At 49.1% G+C, this 13,004-nt stretch overlaps 1 protein-coding gene across 2 annotated transcripts in view; it reads left to right on the forward strand.

Annotated features, from left to right (window-relative positions):
- Positions 1 to 991: 991 nt before the first annotated feature.
- MLXIP (MLX interacting protein) overlaps positions 992 to 13,004 on the forward strand; it is a 183,182-nt gene continuing 171,169 nt past the window's right edge. For both annotated transcript variants that reach the window (XM_082251487.1, XM_082251488.1), the window contains exon 1: positions 992 to 1,426. In XM_082251487.1, coding sequence (XP_082107613.1) covers positions 1,107 to 1,426 — 320 coding nt within the window. In that variant the 5' untranslated portion in view covers positions 992 to 1,106. The remainder of the gene's footprint in view (positions 1,427 to 13,004) is intronic.

Here is a 13,004-nt window from a genome sequence, read left to right on the forward strand (position 1 = left end):
TGGATCAGCTGTGGCTTTGTCATGAATCAGCTGTAGCCGCGTCACAAGTCGTACTGCGCATGCACAGAATAGGTAGGGCATTTTGATAACATCGTAAGGGGTCAAGCAAAAGTCCTAGTGTGCATGCGCCGGCGCATGTGCACCAACGGGTCGGGCAGCGGGGTCTCTGATAACAAACATCCATCCGATCTCCATGGCCCACACAGCGCCGACCCGACAATGAGACAGTAGGCGTGCGCGTGTGGGTAGGGAATAGGATTGTCCCATTGTCGGCTCGGCGCAGTGTGTGCCATGGAGATCAGATGGATGTTTGTTATAAGAGATGCCGCTACCCGATCCGTTGGTGCGCATGCACCCCCAATGATGTTATCAAAATCCCCTACCTATTCCGCGCATGCGCAGTAGGACGTGTGACGCGGCTACAGCTGGTGCATGATGAACCTGCACCGGAAATGACGTAGGTAGGGAAATCTGACAGAACACCGGCCTGCAGCTAACTGAAGTAAAGCTGGCCATACATGACACAATTTTCTTGTTCCATTTCCTTTAGATTTACCTTTTCTATGTAGTGCAAGGGCCTGCCTGCATATAAAGTGAAAGTGTTTAGGTGTGACCTCGTATTATATGGTTTCCTTAAATCTAAAGGAAAATTGTACAAGAACATTGCATAATATATGGCCAGCCATAGAAAGAGAAGGAGTTGTGTTATAGAGGAGCTGGGAGGACTACACCCAGCCGCCCCCATTTTAGAAGGCCTCAGTAGCTGTGCCCCGCACACCGCTCCTCGGGCTCCCAGCAATGGAAGGCATTTCATTCTCCTCACACTGCTCTGGAGGAACAAAAGAAAGTGGAAGCAGCAGCCTTCCACAACACCTCCAGCCTACGTCACCCAGTAGGCGTCGTCGAGGGCCTGTCTGCCGAACATCCAATCAACCGCATGGCCCCGCCTCACTTCCTCTGTTTGGGAGAGATGGTGCCGCGGATAGGCTGGGGGTCACGTGAGGCTACAGAATCTCGGCCCCTCCCCCGCCTCGTCCGCGACAATAACGCAGAGGGATATCGGCTCCGCGGACAGGAATGTCCCGCCGGTGCTCCGAGCCGGAAGGATGATGATGGCTAAGGCGCTGCCGATGCGCTTGTCACACGCCGCCTCCGCCATGGTGAAACAAGAGCCGGACGATGACTCGGACACGGACGAGCCTAACTTGCTGCTGAAGAAGTCAGACAGTGCCGAGCCGCAGATCATCCACAGCGGCCACTTCATGGTGTCCTCCCCGCACAGCGAGCACCCGCCCAAGAAAGGCTACGACTTCGATACGGTCAATGAGAAGGCCTGCCAGACGTACAGCGGCAAGACCAGCACATGTCACCTGTCCATAGACGCCTCCCTCACCAAGCTGCTAGAGTGTATGACCCTGGCGTACAGGTAACCCCCACACTGCTACCAATATGGGGAACCCCCCCACACTGCCACCTCTATGGGGGACCTCCCCCCCACACTGCCACCTCTATGGGGGACCTCCCCCCCACACTGCCACCTCTATGGGGGACCTCCCCCCCACACTGCCACCTCTATGGGGGACCTCCCCCCCACACTGCCACCTCTATGGGGGAACTCCCCTCCCCCCCTACTACCACCTCTATGGGGGACCCCCCCCCTACTGCCACCTCTATGGGGGACCTCCCCTCCCCCCCCCTACTGCCACCTCTATGGGGGACCTCCCCTCCCCCCCCTACTGCCACATCTATGGGGGAACTCCCCTCCCCCCCTACTGCCACCTCTATGGGGGAACTCCCCTCCCCCCCCTACTGCCACCTCTGGGGGAACTCCCCTCCCCCCCTACTGCCACCTCTATGGGGGACCCCCCCCCTACTGCCACCTCTATGGGGGACCTCCCCTCCCCCCCCTACTGCCACATCTATGGGGGACCTCCCCTCCCCCCCCCCCCCTACTGCCACATCTATGGGGGACCTCCCCTCCCCCCCCTACTGCCACATCTATGGGGGACCTCCCCTCCCCCCCCCTACTGCCACATCTATGGGGGACCTCCCCTCCCCCCCCCTACTGCCACATCTATGGGGGACCTCCCCTCCCCCCCTACTGCCACATCTATGGGGGACCTCCCCTCCCCCCCTACTGCCACCTCTATGGGGGACCTCCCCCCCCCCCCACACTGCCACCTCTATGGGGGACCTCCCCCCCCCCACACTGCCACCTCTATGGGGGACCTCCCCCCCCCACACTGCCAACTCTATCACGGGGACCTCCCCCCCACCCTGCCACCTCTATCGGGACCCCCCCACACTGCCACCTTAATGGGGACCTCCCCCCCCCTACTGCCACCTCTATGGGGGACCTCCCCTCCCCCCCCCTACTGCCACCTCTATGGGGGACCTCCCCTCCCCCCCCCCCCCCCTACTGCCACCTCTATGGGGGACCTCCACCCCCCCCACTGCCACCTCTATGGGGGACCTCCCCCGCCCTTCCACCTCTATGGGGGACCTACCCTCCCCACACACTGCCACCTCTATGGGGGACCTCTCTTCCCCCCCCCCACACACACTGCCACCTCTATGGGGGAACTCCACCCCCCCCACTGCCACCTCTATGGGGGACCTCCCCCGCCCTTCCACCTCTATGGGGGACCTACCCTCCCCACACATTGCCACCTCTATGGGCGACCTCCCCCCCCACACACTGCTACCTCTATGGGGGACCCCCACCCCACACTGCCACCTCCTATGTGGGTCCTCGCCCTCAGTGCCTGGGGGAGGAGACATGTTAGTCATGAGGTGATGGGATGAAGCTATCAATGGGGGTTGGGATCTCTGTCTGGGGTCACACCAATCTGTGGATTGTAAGCTTGTGATTGGTGGTTCTGTTTATTATACAGGATTTATATAGTAACAGCTCAATACAATATAAAGGTAAACCGCACTCCTATAATTCATTGCCCTGCGCACAAGAGCTTGCAATCTAATAGTGGCTATACACACTTTGACAAAAAAAAAAAAATCTGTTTCTTTTCCTGTCAATCTCTTCTGATAGGAATTATCTTTCTATAGTCAACAACATATTTGATCAATGCTTCATCCACAGAAGTGGATCTTGTTGAAGCTTAAAGCAGCAGTAAACTCTACCAACTTTGCCCCTGTTCATATTGGCGGCATTTGACAGATCAAATCTCAGCTTATTGTTGGCAATAGAAGCGCCCCAAACGGTGTGACACTGCACCGTTTTCCAAAAGTAGTTCCTGCACTACGTTTGATTTTGGGAGTGATTTCTATAGACATCTGTGCATGAACCCGCACAGATGTCTTTGAAGTCACCCTGAAGTCGGAATGAAATGCGGCTTTGAAATCGCACGGGTTCAATGTGAACAGCGGATTTGGTTTTTTTTTTTTTTTTTTTTTTTTTATTGACCCTCTGCAGTGTTTATTTTATTTATGACACAAACAATTTTACACAGCACTTTTTTAATTATATGTTTAACATTAGGTATTTAGAGGAGTGTTTTCACATTCAAGCTTACATGTTCCATAAACAACCCACAAAGGAATGTAAAGTTGTAATGTACAAAAACAGTGAATTACAGCTTCCAACCCCATAGCGCTATGTACAGACGTCAGCTCACTGTAGAGAACATACAACCCCACTTAGTGGCTGAAAACAGAAACGACAGGACAGTAATAAAGCACCACTATGGCACATTCCAAAGTTAGATAGTAGTAATCAAAGGCATTTCTCCCCAATATCCTATTATACACTACATTACATCTATATTGTACATTTGTATCAGTTCCTGCCCTCAAAGAGCTTACCATCTGAGGTCCCTAACTCACATTCATACATATACTAGGGTCAGTTTAGACAGGAGCCAATTGACCTACCAGCATGTCTTTGGAGTGTGGGAGGAAACCCACGCAGGCACAGAAGGAACATGCAAACTCCAGGCAGGTAATGCTGGGTTTTGGGATTAACACTGACAACCCCCAGTGCTGCTAGGCGGAATTACTAATCACTTTGCCACTGTGCTGCCTATTATATGATAATGCAGGTGTCTTTAACCCTCAAGCCATGGACCAGGCCGCGCAGCTGGGGGTGGGCAGCGGTTGAGCTAGCCAGCAAAACCTGCACTGCCATCCTCCCACCACCAGAGGGCATCTGCCCCCCTTCTAACACCAGTTTGCTCTCTGTGGTCACCTTACCAATGGAGTGGAAGGGGGAGAAGAGGGGTGAGAGCCAGGCCTGCCCAGTGGTGACGGCTGCCCACACCCACTGGGGGATGACAGGCGGCCCACTCCCACTGGGGCTGCACACATCGCCCCTTCCCCAGAGAGAACAGGCTGCACACAACCCTGGTGCCGGGAAAGTTGTGCACCACATACTAGTACATTGTGACAGGCTTATCTTTTAAAAGGACCCCTCTAGTGCTGAACTGTGACCACTCCCAGTACTTCCATCTTCGCCTGGCCTTCCTTCCAGGTTTGCACTAAAGCAGCCATGCCACAATGACGTCACTCCTTGGCACTCACACAGGAGTCACTATTGTGGCACAACACTTTCTACATTCAAGGCACTCCCCTCAGTGTGTCCTGAATGCAGAGCACACTGTGATTGAGCAGAGACATCATCTGGCGGAGTCACTGTGATTATCTCCTAAAATGACGCAAGTTTAGGAGATATGTAGGCTCGGTTCACATATGCGGTACAGGAAACACCGTAAATCCTGTATGTTTCCCCCACCGCATTGAAATTGCGTGGCATTCATGCAGACCACGATTGACTGGATTGGATCACATAGGTGTGAACACCCATGCGATCCGATTCCAGTGCAGGGGGAAAAAAGTAGTGATCAACCGATATCGTTTTTCGTTGCCGATACTGATATTTTGGCCATCGCATATTGGTATCGGCCAATATTTTTGAACATTTAAACCTTTGCAAAATAAACACAAATTTAGACACAAATCTGTTACTGAACATATCAAACTTTATTTATTAACAATTTTAACATTAAGGGCTTATTCTTCACACCTTAACTGCATGATAGCTAATAGGAAAACTTCAATTGCAGGGACATTTAGTTTCACATCATTCTGATTGTGCATTAATGCATAATATTAAAGTGCTGCAGTAGTGGACTCACTCACTGCAATAATTTTAAATCACTACTGCAATGCAGTCAGTGCAAAACTGCTAGAAAAAAAGCTAGACAACACAACAGCTACACAGTGGATTGGACTGAAGTCAGTGGACTACCGCTGCCGTATGGCACTCACTCCAACTACTGCAGTCAGCGCTAAACTGCTAGGAAAAAAACTAGGCAACAGCTAGACAGTGGATTGGAGTTGAACGGGAGTCAGTGGACTACCTCTGCCGTATGGCACTCACTCAAACTACTGCAGTCAATGCTAAACTGCTAGGAAAAAAAACTAGGCAACAGCTAGACAGTGGATTGGACTGGAGTCAGTGGACTATTGCTGTAGTAGTGCACTCACTGCAATGATTTACTACAGTCAGTGAAAAACTGCTAGAAAAAAAGCTAGGCAACAGCTACACAGTGGATTTGAGTGGACACTACTATTTTCAATACTCCCATTTTTAAGTAGAACAATATTATACTGCAGAAAGCAGAACGTTTCAGCATGTCCATCATGGTCACCTGTTAAAGGGCTTCTGTTTTGTTCATACAATGCTGCCACTTCATAAGCCTGCTCAGCAGGAGAGGACAGAGGAGCAGAGAGAGAGGTATCTTCTAGCATGGGAAGCAAGTCTTTTGCAGCGTGCCTCATTTTCTTTCCACCACTGAAGAGGATGACTTCTTCTGTCAATTTCTGGTTCCTGCAAATAGAGATGAAATTCATCATCCAGGCTCATTATTGCAGATTCAGAAGAAGATGACATATTTTTGGACATTTTTCTGTTTTTGTAGCATGCTGCACTTTCATATTATCAAAATAGTGATCTGGACTTGTCTTTTCGGCAGGAACCTCCTGTTGAATATCTTCTGTCAGACATTGTTTTGCCTTTGCCAATACATCAGAAGAGAAAGCATTGTTCTTGTATTGAGGATTCAAAAGACTTGCAAGCACAACTTTTTTAATCTGTTCATGCTTCTCAAAACATATATCAATCAAAGCTCTTTGGCTTGACAGACCATCATTTGAAAGTTGGATGGTGTTGTGTGCCATGACACTGAGGTGTGACATATAATCAAGCCTCATTCCTTTCCGCAGGTTTGCTCCACTGTCTCGAAGTAGCACAAGCATCACTCTTTGTTGATTCCCCAGTCTTCAAGCGTGCCTAGAAACATTTCTTTAGTGTACTCAGTGTGGGATCCTTGCATCACTTTTGTATCCAACACCAATTTTCTTTTCGTCCATCCACTGTCAATGAAGTGGCATGTAAGAATCATTAGTGACTCGCCTGACTCTGTTTGCCCTAAACAGCAGTTAGTTGTGAATGAGAGTGAGTTGCCGGCATTCTCTGGTTGCAGCATAGCCTTTACTATGTCAATGACCTTTTGGTGAATCTTTCCCAGCATTTCGGTTCGATAATACTTCTCACTCTTCGTGTGTAGCTTGGCTCAAGTATGGACATCAACCGCTTAAATCCAGAGTCAGATACCATTGTAAATGGCTGGTTATCGGTGACAATCCTCTCTGTGATTACTCTGTCCAGCAGTTGGGATCTTCCATCTGAATCTAGACAGTGACACCTGTTTTTTTTTCAGAAACATATCTGTTATTATTGCCTGGGATAGTGGAGGAGGCATTTCAAAATCACATTGATATTCATTTTGATGAACTCATAGATTTGACATATTTTTGTTTTTTGCAGTTACTGATCCCATGCTTATGATGTCTGTACATGTGTTGCACACTGCTGCTTTTCCTGGAGAAGGTTGAGACGAGAAATAGTCCCAGACCACACTTTTACTTTTTCTCTCCTCATCCATCTCCATTTCAATTTGAAAGACCCAAAAAAGATTAAAAAAAATGGCTTGCTGAAGTTGCTGGCACCCTGTTGTGGGTTGGCGGCTGACGCTTGGTAGTGTGGGTTGCTTGCTGGGACCCTGTTGTAGGTTGCTTGCTGACACCTGGCAGTGTGGGTTGCTTGCTGGCACCCTGTTGTGGGCTGGTGGCTGACACCTGCCGGTGTGGGTGGCTTGCTTGCTGGCACCCTGTTGTGGGTCGGTGGCTGACGCCTGGCAGTGTGGGTGGCTTGCTGAGTTGCTGGCACCCTTGTTTGTTGGTGGCTGATGCCTGGCAGTGGGGGTTGCTTGCTGGCACCCTGTTGTGGGTTGCTTGCTGATGCCTGGCAGTGTGGGTTGCTTGCTGATGCCTGGCAGTGTGGGTTGCTTGCTGATGCCTGGCAGTGTGGGTTGCTTGCTGATGCCTGGCAGTGTGGGTTGCTTGCTGATGCCTGGCAGTGTGGGTTGCTTGCTGATGCCTGGCAGTGGGGGTTGCTTGGTTGCTGACGCCTGGCAGTGTGGGTGGCTGGCTTGCTTGCACCCTGTTGTGTGGTGGCTGGCTGCTGTCACCCTGTTGTGGGTCAGTTGCTGACACCTGGCAGTGTGGGTGGCTTGCTTGCTGGCACCCTGTTGTTGGTGGCTGGTTGGCTTGCTGGAACACTGTGGTGGCCGGCTTGGTGTCACCCTGTGGTGGCCGGGTGGCTGGCTTGGTGTCACTCATCCTGGCCTCTTGTGGGTGGCCTACTTTCTGGAACACTGTGGTCACTGGTCACGGTGGCGGGTGGCTGGCTTGTGGTTGGATTCTGGCTGGCTGGCACCCTGTTCTGTTGTGGGTCGGATGGCTGGCACCCTGTTGTGAGTGGCTGAGGCCAGGGCCTGTAGGTGAATGGCTGGCACCGTGACCGGACTGTAGCTGGCTGCACACGAGGTTGTCCGAGGCGTGGGAGGCAGTCTTAAGGCAGAGAATGTGTGCAGCGCGTGGTGAAATTACGTCGCGTATGGGCTGCGCAAGCGTGGGAGGTGGTGTTGGAAGGCAGACCGTGTGCGCAACATACGCAATGGCGTCCCGGCAATATCGGTAAATCCAAAGGCCAATTCCGATAAATTGGGGAAAGTGCATATCGGCCCTCGATATATCAGTGTTGCCGAAAATTGGTCGCTCTCTAAAAAAAAAAAAAAAGTCATGCAATTTTCAGCTGTCTTAATTTGACAATTGCGCTGTCATGCAACACTGTATCCAAATTAAAATTTTTATCATTTTTTTTTTTTTCAAATAGAGCTTTCTCTTGGTGGCATTTAATCACCGCTGGGTTTTTATTTTTTGCTAATTAAAAAAAGACGTAAAAAAAAAAAAAAATTCTCTTTCGTTCATTGACGCACACAGCTCCTGATCTTCTTAACCATTGGGTTATACTGCCCCCTACAGGAATAGGACACTAGGCAGAAAAGAAGTTTGGCGCCTAAGGGCAGTCCCGGGGGGGGGGGGGTATATTCCCTCTCCCCCTGATATAAGTACTCAGTTTTTTTTCTGCCTAGTCAGGAGTAAGGACCTAGCTTCTTGCTGCGATCTTTGGTCCTGGCATATTTTTTTTCTTTTTAGATAGAAATTTTAAAAGCCTCGCAAGGTCGCATACGACCGGGTCTCGGCCTGAGTCGCAGCTTTCCTCCTGGCCCAACAGCCCCCTTATTTCGATGGAGAGGGGTTCTTTCTGGAGCAGTGCCCGCCTGGTTCCTGGTATGGTGAGTAACTGTTGCCCCCCCCCCCCCCGGAGGGTTTTGGGGTGGATGTGGGCCCCTCCTTGAAACGGTCGGACCCCCGGGTTCCTCCCCTTCCCTTTCCAGTGTCCCCCATCCTACCCCACCTCCACATATGCTGGGGCTGTTTTGGTTGCCTGGTCCACCTCCTGGGGTGGGGGCAGGGTGCTAGCTGGCGATGGGGGGGGGGGGGTTCGCCGCCGGTGACTGGATGATCGACTGTGCAGGGGGGGTGGTTGTACCTGGTGGGGGCTCCTGCCAGGGCCTTTCACTGTCCTGCTTGGTTCTGTCCTTAACGCTTGGGTTCTCTCCTGGCTCCCTGTAAGCCTTGTGCCGTGCTGGGCTGCCATTTTGTTGTAGCCTGTTTTTCTATACACTGTGGCCATGTTTGTGTAGTCTGGTGGCCATATTGCTGTGGTTTGCCATCGAAAATAGTGGCGGCCATGACAGTAGAGCCCTGTGGGTGGTGATTTCGGCAGTGGGAGCCCCTCATTCCCTGGTATGTCCACTGTGTATGTATGTATGTATGTATGTATATATAATTAGTGTTTACTTCTCTCTACAAAGCTTTAAGGCTTCATACACATTGGTTAGTTGTAAATACTTTTTATTGTGAGGAGAAAATCAGTGTTATAAACTCGTCTAAGCTGAATCTTTTTTCAAACCAGGCTAGATGAGTTTAACAGAGTTTATTTATATAATTGGCCAGAATTTTAATTCATTCTGGCCATTGAAGTAAACGCTGAAGTGCTAAATGTGCCTAGAGTTTATGTGCGTTTTTAACAGCGTTCAGCATTTTTTGTGGTCAGAATTCCTTCTCCAGAATGCTAATTTTGGGGAATTCAGAAAACATCCTTTAAACTGCTAAAAATGTCCATGTGTGCATGGACACATAGGATAACATAGAGGGGAGTTTATCTACCACCCCCTGTATAGTAAAATGGCAATGGGCGGGATCTCCTTTAGTCGGCCCAGTCTTGCGCCAATCCCGCGCCATGTCGTAGAGATCACGGCCAATCATATGTCCAATCACAGCTGGCCACATGTAAACACGAAAGAGTAGTCCTTCGGCTGTCCTCTCCTCAAAGTATAGTGTGAGGAGAGCCGAACAGCTGCATCTCCTCGCACAGTAGATTGTACAGAGAATCAGTGCAGCCCCAGTCATTCCTGCCTTTTAGTGCCTATCGGTGCCCATCAGTGCGGCAAATTAGTGTCTCCTCATCATTGCCCATCAGCGCACATCAGCGAAGGAGAAAAATTGCTCATTTACAAAATTTACTTTTTTTTTTTTTTTTTGGGCAAAAATAAAAACGGTGATTAAATACCATCAAAAGAGAGCTCTATTTGTGTGAAAAAAAAATGATAAAAGCTTAATTTGGGTACAGTGCTGCATGACCATGCATTTGTCATTCAAAGTGTGACAGCGCTGAAAATTGGCTTGGCCAGGAAGGGGTGAAGTGCCCACCATTGCAGTGGTTAAGGGCAGAAAATAAACACCCAAATGCACAAAAAAATAGCAGCAGTGTGCATAAGGCCTGTTTCTCTCTGGTGCTTCGTTCCTCTGTTAGCATGACTCGCTTCTGAAAAGTTTTCAGACACATGAGATAAATTTGTGCTGGGGGGGGGGGCTCAGAACAGAGCTTGTCTATTCACAACAATGTTCTTCTGCTGTTCGTAGAGGGGTGCGTTCCTTTCCTCCAATCAGCTCTAACACACTAACTGCAGCCTCTCCGTCCCCTCCTCTGTTCTGAGAGATTTTTAAAGCGGAGTTCCGGGCACAGAAACACTTTTTTAATAAACATACCCCCGGGACAGTCAGGGCTAGTACATTCCACAATGGATAGCCTCTGATCTGTCCCGGTTCGCACTTACCTGCAAGAAGAAAATACTCACTTATAAAATTTCTTCTCCAGCGTTGCCATCTCTCTTGTGGGCAGCTGAAGCTGATGCGATCCTCTTCGGCGTCCTCTTCCGTGTCTTCTTGTCCCAGAATGCGCCTGCACCGGCCCCTCTCGTCACTTCTGGTGCGGCGCCGCATTCCTCCACAGCTTCTGGGCATGCCCAGAAGCTGTTTAGCAGGGAATGCGGCATCGCCTCGGAAGTGACGAGCGGGGGCCGGTGCCGTCGCATTGATTCCTGGGAGCGATGACGTTCAGCTCCCAGGAATCATCGCAAGACAGAAAGTGACGGCGGAGCCGCTGCGCAGAGGGAGGAAGTGAAGAATAGGTGAGTATATTCTATCTAAAATTACAAGGTGAGTAAAAAAAAAAAAAAAAAACCTAACTATCCAATTCCTTTTCAGGTTAAGGAGACCAAGCGGACGGGCACAAAAAAAAAAAAAGATTGATTTTGTGCCCGGAACTCCGCTTTAACTCGATCTGCCCTTTTGAAGGAGTGTAGGGAAGAGAAGACTGCAGATAAACAAGTAAAACTTGTGTAGTAGGATTTGTTTCATCTCTGTATCTGAGGTGGTTTACTTTACTGGCTATGCGTGAAGGTGTACAATAACTTTATAATAGGAAGTAAAGAAAAATCGCCCCAGTGGGTTGCAGAGTGCAAAAAAAGTGGGATTTCAGCCTCCTTTTTTTTTTTCTTTTTCCTATCTATTAAACTTAATGATTTTAGATATACTTTTAAGCCCCAACACACAGTCCCTAGTGCAGTTTGTAAGGTCGGTGTAATCTGTGCAGGGCATATTGACACTCCTGCATTGTGAAACCATGAGTAATCTGCTGATTTGTAACCCGGGAATGGACTTGCTCAGTGTCTGAGGTTTTCTTGTTGTCATTTGTTTGAAAATGGGACACGTGTTGAAGTGACTGGTATTGTTTTATCTGTTACATAATGTCTGAGTGCCCCTCTTGGGGACAGCAAGTCCTGTCTACTGGCAGTAAATGAAAAGAGACATTCAGTCAGTACTTGTGTGCATTGTGGATGGCAATAAGGTGGCTGTCACCTTCATCTCCCATCCACCCAGACCTATTTACTATATTGATGACAGCCAGATAGATGTAAGACACGTGGATCCGAACTGAAACGCTCCAAGTCCTGGGACTGAGCCAACTGCATGTTTGGCTGCAGGTATTGCAGGTTTACACATGATTACCAAGAGAGGCTATTTCCTAGCCTAAGCATCTTTGGCAGCTCTAAATAAAGCTCTGGACTGGGATCCAGTGATATCTTAACAGCCATGTCAGTATTTAAAGAGCCTCTATCAGCAGCTGTTTGTTTACACGTTGCTGATAGAGGCCCACTATGAAAAGTTTAGATCCTATAATATCCCCCTCCTCTTTGTACTAAAAGATCTCAGAATATTACTTATGAGACCATCAGGCTGCGACCACACTGGTGTAGCGTGTCAGCGTGCAATTTCATTAAATGTGCAAAAACCGTGTGTCCTACTTGGTGTGTCATTCATTGTTAATGGCACTTCAAATGAGGCAGGCAAGATGCGTATTTTTACACATGCTAAAAAATTTGTGGCAAAACGCGTATGTTCATAAAAGAGTTATGCTCAGAAAGGTACATGAGCTGCTTTGCTGTGTATAGACCAGCCTATTGAAATGAATGGGCTGCCCCTTGCTTGAAGTACACACATGCATGCAACACCAGGCAGGTGAAAATGCTTACTGTCTTCCGAAAAGTGAGCTGCGTATAGTAGTGGGCCTTCTGAATGTACCCCCTGCCACACACACCAAAAGGGGGGATTTTGATGTAAACTTTGACTGCGAGCCAAGCATTTGGTTCATGGTTGCAATGCATTCCCATGTGCGGTCTGTTTGACTTTGCAGCCCAAGTTAAAAATACCATGGCTGTGAAGCAAAGCATCTTGACCACGGCATGCCTAGCCACCCTTTAGGCTGTTGGCATTTGGGGTGGATGGCGGCGGGGGCGGTTAAACCATGGATCTAATAGGGATTGGTTAAAACCCCTTTTCAGGAATTTTTGTCTGTCCCATTTTTATATTTCTCTTCCCTTCTTGTGAAGTAAACAGAGGAATGAAGTGAAAGGTAATCTCTCCAAAGTTACTGTGCTCATAAGAGATTTCCTCTCCGTTTCTGTTTTGATGATCAATCAAAAATGTTGGTTTCTCTCTGACTTAATCCTAGTACACATTAGAAGTTGTGTTTTTTTATTTTTTGCTGAACAAATAAAAAAAAAAAATCAAGCGCTCGGGAGGAGCTGCTGTACTAACTATGTGATGTTAGTACAGCGATCTCACCCCGCTGAGCTATTGTGTTCTAACAGAGGGATGCCCCCCACCCCGTCGGA

The sequence above is a fragment of the Pelophylax lessonae genome (genome assembly GCF_965119305.1).
Source record: "Pelophylax lessonae genome assembly, chromosome: 1".
Taxonomy (NCBI): domain Eukaryota; kingdom Metazoa; phylum Chordata; class Amphibia; order Anura; family Ranidae; genus Pelophylax; species Pelophylax lessonae.